Genomic DNA, 18,238 nt, shown 5'->3' on the forward strand with positions numbered 1-18,238 from the left:
GGAAGAGTGGGGCTGCTAACCATAAAGTCAGCAGTTCAAACCTGCCAGCTGCTCCCTGGGAGACAGACTGGCTTTCTCCTCTGATACAGGGTCATCATGAGTCCGCGTTAACTCGATGGCAGTGAGCGCAGTTTGGTTTATTGGTAGGTAGTCTCTTTCACAGCAGAAATCCTTCTGTGACCAGTTAATGCTGCAGATTTCTTAAGCACTTCACTTATTCTCAGGAAAGTATCAACCCTACGGACGGAATCCAGGTGATGGACCTGTTTCTACTCCCTGCTTCTTCCTGTCTACATTCTCTAAGATCCAACACCAGAAGATGATGGGAACCCTCATCTTCAACAACAACAGAATGACACACTGCCTGGCCTGTACCATCTTCACAATTGTTCTGTTTCAGCCTGTCACTGCCGCGAATAATTTTTTTAAAAAAGGAAGCTCAGCAGGGAGTGTGTGCTGGTCCCCATCATTTGCATGAGCTGAAGAATATGATGTTGATGATTCAGGCAAGGCAGCCCTTTCAGCTCAGCATGGTCCCAGCCTAAAAGGGGGGTGGAGAGGTTTGGAGGGAGACTGTCAGTGTCCGACAGAGTTGAGGAGGGAGAGGTCCATCATTTCAGAAGAAAAGGCGTGCAAGCGCGAGTGCCTCCACATTATGCGGTGACTTCTTACGAAGCTTCTTCTTCCTGTCTAATCAGATTGCAAAGGATTTTGTTAGAAGAGAGAGACGACGGTAAACTTGAAGTTGGTCGAAAGAAAGGGAGGGATGGCGGTAGGTTTGTTTGCTGGGCCTTCAGGGTATGAAAATGCTCTTTTCCCCAAATCCTTGCAATCTACTGCCTGAGAGCAATGGGAGGTGAATGGTGTGCCTCTTAGGGTTAGTGCTGCCCTAGCAGAAACATCACACGTTTTGACAAACAGGAACTTATTTCCTCGAGGTTTAGGGAAAGGCCAGGGCTACAGGACGGTTTCCCCTTGACTTTGGAGGAGGGTCCTTGTCTCTTCAACTTCTACCTCTTGCTTCCTTAAAATGCTACGTGTGTCTTGGTATTTTACAGATCTCTTCTGGTCCTTTGTTTAGTCTCCTTTAATATTTCAAAAGATCTGGACTCAAAATATGCTATATACTAATCCAGCCCCATTAACATAACACAGACATCACCTTTCCAAGTGTGATTATAAATACAGGTTTAGCAGTTAGGATTTCTAACACAGATTTTTGTTATTGTTGTTGTTGTTAGGTACCTTGGAATGGGTTCTGACTCATAGCAACCCTCTGTACAACAGAATGAAACACTGCCCGGCCTGTACCATCCTCATGATTGTTCTGTTTCAGCCTGTCACTGCAGCAACAGCCTGTCTTGTTGACGGTCTTGCTGTATTCCATGGCCCCTCTAATCTACCAAGCAAGATGTCCTTTTACAGGAGGTGGTCTCTCCTAATAACACATCCAAAATATGTGAGACAAAGTCTCCCCATCCTTGCCTCTGAGGCAGTGGTTCTCAACCTTCCTAACGCCATGACCCTTTAATACAGCTCCTCATGTTGTGATGACCCCCCGCAACCATAACATTATTTTTGTTGCTACTTCATAGCTATAATTTTACTACTGTTATGAATCGTAATGTAAATATCTGATAGGCAGAATGCACTTTCATTGTTACAAATTAAACATCATTAAATATAATTAAAGCATAGTGAATAATCACAAAACAATATGCAATTATATATTGTGAAATATTTATGTTTTCAGATGGTTTTAGATGACCCCTGTGAAAAGGTCATTTGACCCCCCAAAGGGGTCGCGACCCACAGGTTGAGAACCGCTTCTCTAAGGCACTTTCCCACTGTATTTCTTATTAGGTCTTCCTTATTCAAAGTCCAATTTCCATAAGCATATGAGGTTATTGAAAATACCATGGCTTGGGTCAGGTGCATCTTAGTCATCCAAGCGATATTTCAACTCTTCAACAATTTCAAGATGTCTTATGCAGCCGATTTACCCAATGCAATGCATCGTTCGATATCTTAACTGCTGCTACCATGAGCATTGGTTGTGGGTACCAGCAAGATGAAATCCTTGACAGCTTCAATCTTTTCTCTGCTTATCATGATATGACCTGGTGGTCCACTTGTGAGGATTTTTGTTTGCATTACAGTACAGTCATCATCCATTTTGAAGGCTGCAATTCTTGCCCTTCATCAGCAAGATCTGCAAGTCCTCCTCCCTTTCAGCAAGCAAGGTTGGGTCATCTGCACAGAGCAGGTTTTTAATAAGTCTTCCTCCAATCCTGCAGCCACATTCTTCTTCATATGGGACAGCTTCTCAGATTATTTACTCAGTACACAAATTAAATAAGTATGGTGCAAGGAAACAATCCCGGGGCACCCCATTCTCAATTTTAAACCATGCAGTATTCCATTGTTCTGTTTGCACTACTGTTTCTGGACGCATGCGTAGGTTCCAAATGAGCACAATGTAATGTACTAGTTATGTAACTGCTACTAATTTGTTATGATCCACACAGTTGAATGCTTTTGGAGAGCCAATGAAACACAAATAAACATCCTTTTGTTTGTTAAAACAGGGAATACTGTTATCCACCAAGACTCATCTAACATCAACAATGATATCTCGTTCCTTGTCAACTGCCAATGTATTGTTGCAAGCTTGTTGAATTATCTTCAGCAAAAATGTACTTTACTGTGCATCAATGATATTGTTCTGTAATGTGTGTATTCTGTAGCGTCATCTTTCTTTGGAATGGGTACAAATATGATTCTCTTCCAGTTAATTGGCCAGAGAGCTGTCTTGGCATAGATGAGTAAGTGCGTCAGTGCTTTATCAGCTGGTTGAAACATTTCAATTGCTATTCCATCAATTTCTGGAGCCTTGTCTTTGGCTAATGCCTTCAGTGTAGCTTGGACTTCTTCCTCTAGTACCATTGGTTCTTTATCATAAAGAACCAATTCTTTATGATAAATAGTCTTCTTAAAATAGTTTAATGGGTACTCATTCTTTATGGTACATTGATATTGTGTATTTTTTCCATCTTCTTTTGATGCTTCCTACATTGTTCAATATTTTTGCCCATAGAATCTTTCAATATTAGAACTCAAGGCTTGAAATTTTTCTTTAGTTATTTCAGTTGAAAATCTGTTGAATTTGTTCTTTTTTTGGTTTTCTAACTCCCAGTCTTTATACCTTTCATTTTAACACTTTGTCTTCACAAGTGTCCCTTTGAAATGATCTGTTCAGCAATTTCTTTTAACTTCATCATTTCTTCCATTTGCTTCAGCTACTCTATAAGTAAGAGCAAGCTTGGGAGCCCTTTCTGACCTCCATGTAGATGTTCTTTTTCTTCCCTGTCTTCTTAATGACTTTTCATTTTCTATATGTATGATGTTCACGATGGCCTCTGACCTTGCATCAGGCCCTCTGTGGTGGCATCAAATATCTTCTGGAGATATTCTTGGCATTCAGCGGGGAGAGACGCAAGGTGAGGTTCGGGTTCTCTTACACTCGTTCCCATTTCTTCCGCTTCAATGTGAACTTACACCTGTAGCCGCTGACAGTGAGTTTCCCCATCATATCTTCTCACAGATCGACTCCATTTGACTGTTCGGTATCCCACGTTGAGAAGTCCACGTGTGTAGTCACTGTTGTGCTATGGAAAACGGTATTTGTGATGAAGACGTGATTAGTCTTGCAAAATTCTATCATGAGATTCCCCAGCCTTGTTTTTATCACCAAGGTCACATTTTCCAACTACAGCTCCTTCCTCTTTGCTTCCAGTGTTTGCGTTCTAATTGCCAATAATCATCCATGGATCTTGATCGCATGTTGGACCAATTCAGACTGAGGACATTAGCAACTATCTTCATCACGAACTTTAGTGGTCGCTGCATACATATCAACAATAGTTGTATTGGCTGGATTTCCTTGTAGGTGAATAGATACTATCCTAGCACGGATAGCACTGAACTTCAAGATAGACCTGAACTGTCCTTTTTGCCTCTGCATACAGCACCATTCCTTTTTAATGTATCACTCCCCGCATAGGAAACCGTATGCTTTTCTGATCGAATGGCCAAGATCAGTTTATTTCACCTCACTCATGATTTCCATTTCATTTCTGGTGACTTCCAATTTTCCTGGGTTCATGCCTCATGCATTCCAAGGACCAATTATTTCGAGATTGTTCTTTTCAGTTTGAGTCATGCGACATCAACAAGTGGAGGCTCATAAGGCTTATTCCATGCATGTCACATCCTCTATTTTGAGGAGGCAGCTCTTCCTCGGTTATACGGTGGGGGCTGTCTGATCTGAAGTGCTAACCCTCTGGTGTACCACCTTTGACAGGGTTCGGTAGCTGTTTGTCAATTTTTGATCTCTGACAATGTTCCACTGCCATTCATAAGGTTTTCAGGGGCTAATTCCTCAGCAGTGGACAGCCTATTCCTTCAGAGTCTCTTCTGGGGAGCCCTGGTGTCATGGTGGTTATGCATTGGGCTGCAGGATCCACATGGTTGGCAGTTCGAAACCACCAGCTACTCTGAGGGGGAAAAAAAGATAGAATTTTCTACTCCCCTAAACAATTACAGTCTCAGAAACTCAAACTGGCAGTTCCACCTTGTCCCATAGGAATTGGCATCAACTCCTGGCAGTTTTTGCGTGTCTTCTTAATCAAGAACTCTGCTGAACGTGTTTAGGTCGGTGACCTTGCTATTATTTAACATTTCAGTGGCATCGCCTCCAATCTCACAGCAACACACAAGCCACCACAATACAACAAACAGACAAGTGGTGGACACATATTTTAGAGAGTGCATATTAAAGTCTGAAGCAACGAGTTTTACTTGAATCTGTGTTCTTTCACCCTGTTCTGCACCACTGGTTTTCTCCATCATGCTCTTTAGAAAATGGAACTCTGTCAATGGTAGCCCCCTGATGAAGAATGTTTCCATCCCAATGCTTAGTGGGGGTTTCAGAAACTAATGAATGCTCTTGACATGTCAATGGTAAGAAAAAGAACAAGGAATTTGCCCTCTAACATTATAGCCACATGAACCACGTACATACATTTCTACATTTCTTCATAGCATAGATTTAGTTCTCACTATGGGCATAAATAAGAAGCAGCAGTTGTGCAAGTAGGGAGGCATCCATTGGTAGGGCAAACCCACCAGCCACCTTTGTGAAAGAAAAATGAAGCTTTCTCTCTCCATCAATGTTTACCGCCTCAGAAACCATATGTAGGGTCACTGTAAGTTAGACGTGACTCAATGGTGGCAGTGGGTGTGATAGGCATTAGTGGACTCTCTGGGCAATGCAAGTGGTTAAATGCTCGATTACTTGCTGCAAGGCTGGCAATTTGAACCCAACAAGAACTGCCTTGGAAGCTGGCATTGTGATTGACCTCCAAAAAATCACAGCCTTAAAGTTCCTCTGGATCTGTTCAACTCAACGCAGGAGTTGGAATTAGCTTGAAGACATGGATGTAAACTATTACAGGATTACCTTAGAGCGCTCCAGAGAAATAGAATACCTGAGAGATAAGTACATCTTGATTGCCAATATTTCATCCTCCAATATTTTGCATTGAGATAATAGTACAAATTACCGACCGTGTGAGTATTTTGTGCAATCACAATATACAGTTGAGAGTACCAAATGCCGGTGTAAAGCAAAAGTGACATTGACTGTGTTAGTTAGGTGTCACCTCGTCCCCGGGGATTGGTAGTGATGTCATGATGCAATTGGCAGTTGTGCAATGATTTAGCCAAGCTCCAATTTGTGGTCTGATGTGGTCATCATCCAGTTTATGCGTAATGGTGATAGTTGTTTAACAACGTAGTCTTTGGGATCTAACTATGTGAAGAGTGGCTGTAAAGATAGAATTCCTTTCTAAGAAATTGATTCACATGATTGTAGGGGCTGGAAATCTATAGTGCAGGTGAGGTCAGGTGGCAGACTAGCAGCCTCTTCAGGCTCCTATCTCAAAAACTCTAGACAACAGGAAGAGTGTGAAGTAGAGGGAACTGAAGTTATTCCAAATATATATTTACAGTCTGAGAGCATATCATGCCCTGAGAAACTCCTTTGTCTCAGAAACAGTCTTTCAATGGATTGGTTTCATTACAGTATGAAATAGCAAGTAATATCGTGTTTGGCTAAACCGCTGCCAACCATAGCATACTCAAGCTGACTCATAATTAACCACCCTACATATTCTAACAATGTATGGTTATATGAATGGCCTCTTGGGCTAAGAGGCTGAGAGTTTATATATTTAATGTCCTCAGGGCAACCACTGATGACCCTTTGGACCCTCGGTAGGTGGCTAACAAGAATGATAACCACAAATGTTGCTTTCTCCTTTTCTCTCCAACTTCCAGCTGTGAAGTTCGGGAGGATGTCCAAGAAGCAGAGGGACAGCCTGTATGCAGAGGTGCAGAAGCACCAGCAGAGGCTGCAGGAGCAGCGGCAACAACAGAGTGGGGAGGCAGAAGCCCTGGCCAGGGTATATAGCAGCAGCATCAGCAACGGCCTGAGCAACCTGAGCAACGAGACTGGAGGCTCGTATGCCAACGGGCACGTCATTGACCTGCCCAAGTCTGAGGGCTATTACAGTGTGGATTCAGGCCAGCCGTCCCCTGATCAGTCAGGACTTGACATGACTGGAATCAAACAGATAAAGCAGGAACCTATCTACGACCTCACATCTGTCCCCAACTTGTTTACTTATAGCTCTTTCAACCACGGGCAGTTAGCGCCAGGGATAACCATGTCTGAAATCGGTGAGTAGAGCTCTCCCCTGAGAGCCCCTTTTTCGATCTGTTGTTTGGATTTTGTTTTGGTCATATTTAGCGTGGTTATTTTCTTAGGTCTAAGATAAATTAATTACTTGCATTCCTAGCTTCTGAGAGACAACTAATTTATTTTAGCATTTCTTCTAGTAAATGTCATTATCCCCCTCACCCCAGGAATGTTTATTTCAAGCCACAGAAGAAAGAACAACTTCTGAATAGAAAGATGCTATCTGTAAAGCACAGATGCTCTCTGTTGAATTTGGGCTCACCACTGAAGGAGGAAATGCTGATATTTTTCAGCAGGACCGTTTCCTCACACATCCAAAGTGATGTGATGGAAAATGGAATCGCTGGCGGTTGTAGGATGGTTGTAGGATGGTTATGGTTAGGGGGTCACACTCTGTCTCAAAGGAAACGTACATAGACTTTGCTTCAACGTCCATCTTTGTTAAGGCAGGTGTAGACCAGAAAACCTCTTGAGGCTCTTCTGAGTCTGAATTCAAATATCCTGCCTGAGAATGCGATCCGAACAGAGTCCGACTGAAGGGCAATGAAAGGGAAGCCCTGGGGGGTCAGTTTATGGCTAAGATGGCATCGACCACCTGACTGCTGCTGGCAGAACTGTCCTCCATTCCCAAGAAGCGGCCTTCAAGAACACGCCCCTCTGCTCTGTCACAGCCTTGTTTTCTCCTATTAAACTCAGGAGTCCAACCAATGCAGAACCCATTAATCTCATTAACAAACGGCTATACCCATAGTGATGTAGCCTGAGCACATTACCCTCCTGGGAAATAGAGTCGCATGCTAACAGCAGCCTGAAGGAGGTGAACAGCAGCAGCTATAGCGGACGTCCCTGTAGTGTTTGTGAGTATTAAGAAGAACAATCTAGAGTTCAGGCACCACCGTGAGACCTTCCCGTAGCCCACCCTCAGAGGCGGTGCCTAACAGAGCGATTAAGAACTAGGCTACTGAAGTTCAATTCCTTTCTTTGTGGTTTATTAACCAAGCTGGGGCAAGATGCTTAATTCCAGTTGACTCATTTTTTACAAAGGGAGAGTTATTTTTCAAGAGGGAAGATCTTAGGGCTTGTGGACAAATTAAGTGAATTAGTAGTTGTAAAATAAAGTGTTTAGCAGGTGACTCATAACTGCTCCCGATGATTATTTGAATCATCACATGGAATCCCACATCAGCTAACAGTAACAAAATCCTAAGTAAAAATACCATGTCCATTTTTCAGACGCAGAAACTAAAATTTAGGTGTGTCACATGGCCTTCCGGAGTTACTGAGTGATAAATAAAATTCAAGCCCCAGCAATTGGACTTGAGAGACCTTTTGCTCCTCTGCCACCTGTGGCCGCCTCTGTTTTTCATCTCCACAAACCACATTGGGAAGATCTTTGTAAATCGAGTCCCCCCATCTTCCCATAAGGCACATTAAAAGAAGCAAGAAAATCACTTTTTTTTTTGCTTTTCTTCTTCATCATCTCCAAGTGACTGAATCTACTATTGATTTGGAACAAGGCATAAATCCAGTAAAACAAAAAATGAAAAGCTGTTGGGCCACCTTCCGCCCCATGCCCACGAAAAAAGTCTGACAAGAATTAGAAGCCACTGTTGCTTTGTGATTCTGAGTAGTAAAAAATATTACAGAACAAGAATTATGCCTAAGCCATCAGCGATCTGATTTACACTGGACACGTCACTTTTCCTGTCTAGCCCTCACTCTGCTCATCCACGGAATGACACGTTTGGAGTAGATGCTCCCAAAAGTCACCCAGAATCTCTACACCGAGACTGACCCCTAAATCGAACTAACATTGACTCCTGCTGGATTGGTCCGGGTGCTTTTCAGACGTAGAGCTCTACCGTTCCAGATTTTAGACGTTTCTGCAGTAGACTTTTTGAGATACAGTTCGATGATCCTGCAAGTGTTCTCCTGTTTAGCCGACTCCTTGTCTTGAATCAGCTCCACAGCACGAGGTTTCATGTTTATTTGCTTGTTTAGTTGTTTGTTTTTGAATCCCCTGATTCTTTGGTACACATTTCGTTAAAACAGCCACGCCATCTAGTGGACACAAATGCATTCTAAATCCCTTGACTCTAAAATGAACACAGAGTGCTTGCTATACAATCTTCCTTTCCATCCAGAAGACGGCCAATTGTTTCATTGAACTACCGCGTCGGAAACACCATCTCTGAGCTGGAAGGCATAAGTGGTATATCTTAAGGGCTAAGGACTTTGGCTCTGTAGGTAGACTTTCTTGGTTGAGAACTTGGCTGTGCCTCTTTTCTTTGGCAATTCATTTTACCTCCCTGAGTCTGTTGAAAGCCATAGTCCCTGCCTGACTGCAGTCTGTGTGTGGCTTAAATCAGTTAATATTGAACAAATCAGTTAATATTCATAAATTCTTAAGACAGTTCCTGTCATGAAAATGTCGCTTCAATAGTAATAAACTAATTTATAATACTATTAATCTCACTATGATTACTTAATATGAGCACTATTACTTATTACAGGTACTACTATTGTTATCTTTTAGCAAACGCCTACATCGTGATGACTAATGTCCTAAACACAACCTCACTGTTATTTAAGTCTCATATAAAAATCTATATTGCCTATTATGAATGCACGTGCACATTTTATAGATGAAAAATTGAGGCTTAGAAAGTTGTATAACTTGCTAAAGGCCAAGGAAGCAGGTGTTCCTGGGCCTGGGCAACTTCAAAGTCCATTTTTTTAACCACTAATCTTTATTTCCTCCCATCAAGCAAAGGGAGCCCCTCACAATTTATTTGGCATTCCCATGGCAAATTCGGCTCCAGCATTTGCCTGCCTGATCATCTTTAGGGTCTACCAACCAGAGCTTACCAAGTTGAAATGCTGCCATTTTGACTTAGCAACATCTCTTGCCGTCTGGTTAATATCATCGCCATGGAAAGAACCCTGCACACACGCACACACGCGCGCACACACACACACACACACACAACAGTAAACTCAACAACCGTGGCAGCCTGATTTCAAGGCTACCTCTCAGCAGATCACTCCGTAGCATCCCTCTCAGCCCGTAGGACTGGTCGGCTTCCTCTGGTTTCTGAGACAGTGAAATGGGTACAACCAGGTCCGTCTCCCGAGATGCAGTCATCTGAAAAGCAAATGGCTCTTCTTAGCCAGTTTTAGATTCGTGCATGAAAAATAAGATCTTACTGTTTTTAAAACTTTAATAAAAATAAATAACTCAAAACGATGCCTAGGAGCTATAACACAGCTGGAGCAGCAGCGGCACCCAACTACCAACGCTTCATGTAGGAAAAGAATTTGACCAGCGGCCGCCCAATCAAGTCCATCTGTTGGTGACACCATCGGAGTCAGAGGCTGCTTGGTCTCCATGGTGTTTGAACCACTGTGATCTTTCCGAAGCAGCTCATTAGGCCTTTCTCCTGAAAATCCTCTGGGAGGACTCGAACCTTCAATCTTTTGGTTAGCATCGAAAGATGTGAATGGTTTATACTACTCAGAATTGCATAGGAAGTTGCTCTTTGCCCATTTGAGCCTTACAATAACGCCTCCAGGTCGCCAGTGAAGAGATCATCCTAGTGTACAGATGAAAGCCATTTCGGGGTCAGAAAGTTATTTTCCTGGAGGACAGTGTTAAGTGGTAAAGCTGAAATTCTACCATAGGTCGTCTCGTTACATCGGGCTGCCTGTCTGTCTTGGAGCACCCCGTTTTTGAAACATGATAGATAGGCACCTAAAGTGTGTAAAAAGTGGTCCCTGGGAGACCTTCATGAGAAGAAATAATTACAAATCAGTGTGTCATGTTTTAAATGCCCTGTGCAAGGTGGGGCCGCAAACTCTCCTCAAAATTGAGGAGGTTCATCGGAGCCATATCTCTTAGCAGGAATCGTTTCTTGCCATTAGCTAGAGCATCAAAGCAAACCCAAAACATGCAACCCTTCAGGAATTGCTTCCGGGGGTTTTCCAACTACCCAAGGAGGCTAGGGGTGCGGGGAGGAGAGGGCAACAATAAGCCAGCCCCACGATTGGTCTGGGCCTGAGCCCATGGCTGCAGCCTCTGTGTCCATCCGTCGCATCGAGGGCCTGCCTCTTGTTCTCTCCCCTTCCACTTTGTTAAGCCTGCTGTCCTGCTCTGGGGGCCGGTCGCCCCTGACAACATGCTGCCTAAATATCACTTTCCAAAGGACGTACAACGTGTTGTCCAAAGTTGGGGCATGCGGCACACACTTTGGAAAGTACTACTTAGGCAGAAGTATGGACTAGATTTTTGGAATCTCGGAGTGGCATAAACCTTTAAGCATCGGACTGCTACTAAGAGGCTGGCCTTTGTAGGACAGCTAGAAACCTCTTGGGAGAGACACCTGGGAACCTACTTCTTTAAACCAGTCACTGAAAACCCGGAGAAGCACCTCTCTATACACGTGTGTTGGCCACGGGCCAGAATGAACGGGCATGAATTAGATTTCGGGGGCGTGGTACTGCAAGATGACAGGATAGATGGGCCATATGTTTGGAGATAAACTCTTGACTAATACTTGTAATGAAACTCACTCAGGCCTCCATGTCTCTGTGCTATACCAGAGCACGGACAATATAGTCAGCCAAACAGCATGCTTTTAACAGAGAAGGGGAAAATTCATCAAATTTCCTCTGATGTGCTAGGGCTCATTTGCTGTTTACACATATCTTCTGAGTTTTGTTCTGTTAGGCCTAAAACAAATCTACTTACATAGTCCTTTTGTGTCCTATTTAAGAAACCAGAAATTGTAAGCATTAGACAGAGGCATAAACCCCTTTTTAAAAAATTCACAAACTTCAGATCTGAGCATTAATGGTTCTATAAGATTACAAAAAGGGGTTGTCCTAAAGTTGATCTGAGTCATGTACCACTTTATTCTAGAAAGTTTATGAAGAAACACAGAAGATGTTGCCAGTACTACTGTATTTTGGAGAATTATAGAAAAATTGCTGCTTATTAAGAACTCTAAGCGAGTGCTGTTATTGTAAGGCACAGCTTTTAAAGACAAGCAAAAACATTTACAAGTACATAAATATGCTGTATTTAAAAACTCATGTGCAAGTTGTATTGACACGTCTTCTGATAGCATCTATAATAAAACACAGCTAGGGATTTAATATAGAACCAATGTTGTAGTCGCGTCTCAAAACACACATGGCCATCAAGTGAATTCTGACTCATAGAAACTCCATAGGACAGGGCAAAACCATCCCTTTGAGTTTGAGTCTTTAAAGGTTTATAGGAGCTACAGGAATAGACAGCTTCATCTTTCTCCTCCAGAGTGGCTGGAGGTTTTGAACCACTGACCTTGTAGTTAGTGGCTCAATGTGTCGCCACCAGGGCCCCTTAATTATCAAGTAGCTTTTTTAATTGATTAAAACGAAGTTCTTCTCCTCTTGTGTTGAGAGAAGTTATCTTAAGGACTCCTTTGCTAACTGCAACCTTCATATTCACGTACTAACTGCATCGATTTACGCAAAATTGCCTATTGTCTCTCACTATCTGAAGCATACGGAGGTTGGACTAAATGGCTCGAAACGGTATCTCCCAAAAGGTGTTCTCCCACCTCCCGTCGAGTTTGCCCCTGTTGTGACAATCAGTGTGGTGGAGAGGTACGGAGGGACTTGAAAATACCTGGTAAAATACTAAGGGGTCTAAAGAAGTTTCCCCGGGTGGTGGTCAGCCGCACTTCCCTCCCTGGAGCTAGAGCATCTTCAGGGCTTTCCCTGAGTAGGCCTGTCAGGTAGACAGTTGAGAAACCACCAATTGCTGCCCAGTTGACTCCATGGGACTTTTAATGGCTATGATGTTTCAGAAGTCCAGCACCACGGATTTCTTCTAAAGTATCTTCATGCGGATTAGACTCTTCCCCTTTGCAGTGAGCAGCCATCACTTAAGCGTCTGAGCCTTCCAGGAACTTCCAAACAGCTAAGCAAACAAAACACATTGCCATCGAGTCCGCTCCTCCTCCTGTGACCCTCCAGGACAGAGGAGAACTGCCCCTGGAGGCTTCTGAGGGGAGAGAGAGTCTCATCCTTTTTCTTTCAAAGCAGCTGGTGGGTTTTGAACTGCTGATCTTGAGGTTAGCAGCCCAACACCTTAAACCCATTAGGTGACCAGGGCTGCTTTTTTGAAGAAAAAGAGAAAAATATAAGCTGTCGATCTGTTGCCATTAAGAAGCCAGGCACTGCTTCAGAGGGTTTGTTTTGTTTTGTGAGCTTTACACAAGCAAATCGCCAGGCCTTTCTTCCTGGTGCCGCTGGGTGGGTTTGAAGCTCCAACCTTAGGGTAGCAGATAGTTTGCTTAGGTTAGTGCTTCCCTCGGCTTCTCTCTCTGTTGATGTTGCTATACATGCCGGAAGCTGATTTTATTTCATAGTTTACCTTTAGAAAAGAGTACAACTTCCCCATGGAGTTTACAAGTTCACAAATCATCGTCTTTTTTCCTGTGGAACTGCTGGTGGATTTTTTTTTAATTAAATAATCATTTTATTGGGGCTCATACAACTCATCACAATCTGTACATACATCATCTGTGTCCAGCACTTCAGTCCATATGTTGACTTCATCATTCTTACGACACCCACTTTCCACTTGAGCCCCTGATGTCAGCTCATTTTCCCCCCTCCCCGATCCCCCATCCCCCTGAACCCCCAATAATTTATAATTTATTATTATTTTATCATATCTTACCCCATCCCACGTCTCCCTCATCCACTTCTCCACTCTCCGTCCCCCAGGGAGGAGGCCCCATGCAGACCTTGTCATCTGTTCCCCCTTTCTCTTTCACCCTCCCTCCACCCTCCCGCTATCGCCACTCTCTCCACTGGTCCTGGGGGGTTCATCTGTCCTGGGTTCACTGTATTTCCAGTTCCTATCTGTGCCAGTGCACCTCATCCGGTCCAGCCGGATATGTAAGGTAGAATTGGGATCACGGTAGTGGGGTGGAGGAAGCATTTAAGAATCAGAGGAAAATTGCATATTTCATCGTTGCTACACTGCACTCTGATTTGCTCCTCTCCTCCCCGCAGTCCTTCTGCAAAGGGATGTCCAATTTCCCCCGGCTGGGCCCTGGGTCCCCACTCTGCACTCCCCCTCATCCACAATGTTATGATTTTTTTTTGTTTGTTTGGTCTGCTGGTGGATTTTTAACTGCCGGCCTTCCAGGTAGCACCCAGCTCTTAATTCTTGCTCAACCAGGGAGTCCTCCAGTCATCCAGACACGCCCCCTTATAGCTATTATTGTAATAACCATGCACACACTCAACACTACTTTGACTCACAGTGACCCCTATAGGTCAGAGTAGAAGAACTCCCTAGGGTTTGGGGGGCTGTTAATTTTTATGGAAGCAGAGCACCTCATCTTTCTCTTGACTAGCAGCTGGAGGGTTCAAACCTCCAGCCATTTGGTTACCAGACAAGCACTTAGCCCTGTGACACTCAAACTCAATACTCATGGTCATAGCGACCCCATAGGACACTGTCGAACTGCCCTTGTGAGTTTCCCAGACTGTAATTCTTCATGTGAGTAGAAAGCTTTATCTTTCTCCCTGGAGGAAGCTGGTGGTTTCAAACTTCAGACCTAAGTGGTCTAAAATCACCTGGCAGTATACTGTAGTCACTTTTCTGTTAGGGTCAGTTAGGTGATATTCCACAACTTGCATCAATGGTTCAGTATACATGAAAGTTTGTGGAACCCCCGAGGCTTGGAATAAATGCAGAGGTTCACTTTATAAGCAACCTATTTATGAACCATAGACATACTATATTTTGTTAGTCACTACATGCTCGTATCTCTGTTGATACAGCTATATTAATGTGCTAGCATTTACCCAAGTGAGTAATTCTTTCGAAAGAACCTTTTCTATTTTGATTTGAAATTATGCAAATTAATCTTTCTCTGTGGACCCCTTCTAGAGATACTAGTCTGGGATTAATTTTTTACTCAGTATTCAGAGCTCCATCATAAGGTTCTAAAAGCCACTAACACCCCCAAAATGTTATTGAGAGGCTAGAAGAAAGCCAATTTCATTTTGTCCACTCAATTTCAAAAGCTGAAATATGCTATACATATGAAATGCTTTGTAGGAAGGTTGTTTTGTGACTTCTGGGAGCAGGGACTATTTATACTGATCAATTGAACTCAGACACTGCCACCTGTGACAATTTTCACCTTGAATACCATTTTAAGATGTTACCGTGTAGGCAAGCCATCCTTTTAAGATGTTATACTGTAGACAAGCCAAGCTTTTACGGGTCAGAGCCTTGAATTACTGTTCTTAATGAGATAGATATGCACTGTTGAACCACATGTTCCCGGAACCTAAGGCTGGTTAGGATTGGAACACCACAGAAGCTATGGAGTATCGAAATGCCAGCTGAGTTCCAGGGTGAGAAAGGTCTTTGGTGGTCATTAACCAGGTACACCAGCAACTTAACCATCTCTCTACACACCAGTGTGAGCATTATGATGATTTGCAAATGTGGAGAAACTTGTAGGGAATGTTCACACGTGGAAAGACATTTGTTTCCTTTTTTTTTTTTTTTTTTAACTATTTCCTTTGATCATACACCCTCAGTGGTGAGAGGGAAAAATCATATCATTCATTTATTAAATTATTAGGGAATTACCATTTGGTTTTCAAACAAGTTTGGTTTGGGACAATTTGGTTGAACCTTTTCAGAAAATGCTTATTTTAAAGTATGAGAGCCTACACACAATTCATGGAGAAAATGAAATGAAAAATCATGGAAATTCTCCACAAACAAACATCTAAGGCTCCCTTGTAGTAGCAATCAAATGCACTGTTTAAATAATCAAAATTTTTTTTAATTTTAGGTTCAATATAATCATGGCTTTAGAGATTACCTCTGAATTTAATCTTCCTAAAGCTCAGACTGTAATTTTTTTAAATACTTTTATTGGGGGATCTTACATCTCTTATCACAGTCCATACATTCATCCGTTGTGTCAAACACATTTGCACATATGCCGCCATCATCATTTTCAAAGCATTCTCTTCCCACTTGAGCCCCTGATAGCAGCTCCCCATTCCTTCCTCCTCCCTCCCCCGCCTGCCCTCCCTCACGAAACCTTGATAAGTTATAGATTATTTTTTCCATCTCTTACATCACCCACCATCACCTCTCACAAACTATAAATTTTTAAGGAAGCAGAAAGCCTCATCTTTCGTCCAAGGAACAGCTGGTGGTTGGAACGGACTCAAAACCCATCAGAGCAGCTCTACCCTGGCCCAGAGGAGCCCTGTGAGCTGGGTTTGCCTGGAGGGCAATGAGTTTGGCTTGAGATCAGACAAAGGAGGCCTGGCAACTAGTTGGCTATTCAAACCCACCAGGCACTCCGCATGTGGACCTCTGCTTCCATAAAAAAACGACCGCTCTGGGGGACAATCCCATTGCATAGCCTGTAGAGTTGCTGGGATTCAGAATTGATTTAGCAGCGAGGTTGGGTTTGGTGTTTAAAGATCAGATATACTTTGACTAACCTTCCCGAAAAAGTTGGTGGCAAGGAGGGGAAATGTTTCTATTTATCTTGACAAGGCAGACATAAGTCAAGAAAATGCAAAGAGTGAAAATCTATTCTAAATATGGCCCTGCGCAATTTTCATAATTAGGTTTTCATCAGTTATGACCCACTAGCTGTCCTTTGGGAAGTGCAGTATTAAAGGAGAATAGGAGAAGATTTACTGGACTTGGGTTCGCGTTGTTTTGTTGGTCTCCCCACGCTCTTCAAGTGCTTTGAAGACAATGAGCTGTACTCTCATTCCCAGCAGGCCGGCAGGGCTTCTCCCTCAGGAGGCAAAACAGAGAGAAATCCCTATGTGTCCCCTCAGACTCAAACTGCCTTGATTCACAAAGCCCGTCCATGTCCTTGCTGTTGACAAAGCTTTGAAAATCAACACCAAAGGTCACATGACTTCCCAAAGGGCACTGATGAAGCCAGGGCATCTTCTTCTGTCTCAGAGTACAGCTTTCTTAGAGCATACCGATTCCAGAGCATGTAGTGAGTTGATCTTTTTTTTTATTATACTGTCTTTTACTGTGACTGTTAATTTTTAAATGTGATGTTTTCATAAGAGTTTCTTGCACAATGTTGTTAAACTGGCTTCAAGAAGGGGAACTGTAATTTCCAGATAAATAAACATGCTCTATTGCAATAAAACGGAACTCATGATCCCAAACAGCTTGCCATTACTCAATTCTTAAGAAGGCACCATCTTAAATAGACAGTTTTTTCCGGCATGTGCTCCGTTCACCTTTCCCCCTGCTTCCCCCCCATCCCCACACACACACCCCGACCCCGAGCCCGGTATTTTGGTGTACTCTGCGCAAATGCTAAGCAGGTTCTTTCCATTTTGCTTTCTGCTCTATTTCCCGCTTTCTTATTTTCAATTAAAATGTAATTTTATTTCTTGTTGCTGCTATTGCTGTTAGGTGCCAACGAGTCAGTGCTGACTCGTAGCCACCCAGTGTATGACAGAAGAAAGCACGTCCCCGTCCTGCACCATGGCACGACGGCTCTTCTGTGTGAGCTTCCACGCATTTGAAAAAATGATAACTTTTTGGCTAAACGACCCATTTAGTCTTTGCCCAGATCTTATTATTACTAGTTTTAATATGATTTTTATTCTGTTTCATGTTAATTAAATATATTGTATCACAGTTTCATCATGTAAAAAGTTAATAACCTAATCTTATATTCTGTAACTACATCTTTTCCTAAAGAATTTTACAAACATTTTACTTTGGGTCTAGATGAAGTGAAAAATCAGTATTCCAATGATCTACTTTAGGATGAGGAGAGAGAATGTCCACAATTAGGAGACTAGTGGCTACCTCGTTTCACTAGTATTGAAAGAATGAGACTAGACCAGAAGGCTGAGAAAATAAAAACTTATCTCTGTCCCCACGCTGCCTTAAGGGGATTTGAGGAACTTCAATATTAACTATGAAATGCTTCTCTTTTTGAGGTTCTTGGTCGCTCGTCGACCAGTTTGAAACGTAAATGTTATTGATATTTGTATTCTGACAGCACGATTCCGTTACGTTTTCTAACTTCTCTAACTAGAAGTTAGAAAAATGACAAAGGCCTTTAAGGTGCGACTGTTCTTTCTGCTCACGAAAGACAAAATGAGCATTTGCTCAAGTGTTTCCCTTTCAGCCATGTATTCTGATTTAGTGTAGTTATTCATTCAGAAGGTGGACTCTGATGAATCCTGATATTCCGAAAACCTAACTAACATCGGCATACTATTAATACATGCCTCAACAAGTCCGCAGTCATATCCCGGTGTTCACTGGGAATCCCAGTTTTCACCTTGGTGGTATAAACTAACCAGAGAATTCATCGGTTCTCTGCA

At 42.8% G+C, this 18,238-nt stretch overlaps 1 protein-coding gene across 1 annotated transcript in view; it reads left to right on the forward strand.

Annotated features, from left to right (window-relative positions):
• The window catches only part of RORB (RAR related orphan receptor B), a 93,252-nt gene that overhangs the window by 33,776 nt on the left and 41,238 nt on the right, over window positions 1-18,238 (forward strand). Inside the window, exon 4 of the mRNA XM_045288527.1 lies at window positions 6,400-6,801. Coding sequence (XP_045144462.1) covers window positions 6,400-6,801 — 402 coding nt within the window. The remainder of the gene's footprint in view (window positions 1-6,399; window positions 6,802-18,238) is intronic.

Source organism: Echinops telfairi, unplaced genomic scaffold, assembly GCF_000313985.2.
Source record: "Echinops telfairi isolate 266 unplaced genomic scaffold, ASM31398v2 ScPeMD7_22;HRSCAF=79, whole genome shotgun sequence".
NCBI classification, from domain to species: domain Eukaryota; kingdom Metazoa; phylum Chordata; class Mammalia; order Afrosoricida; family Tenrecidae; genus Echinops; species Echinops telfairi.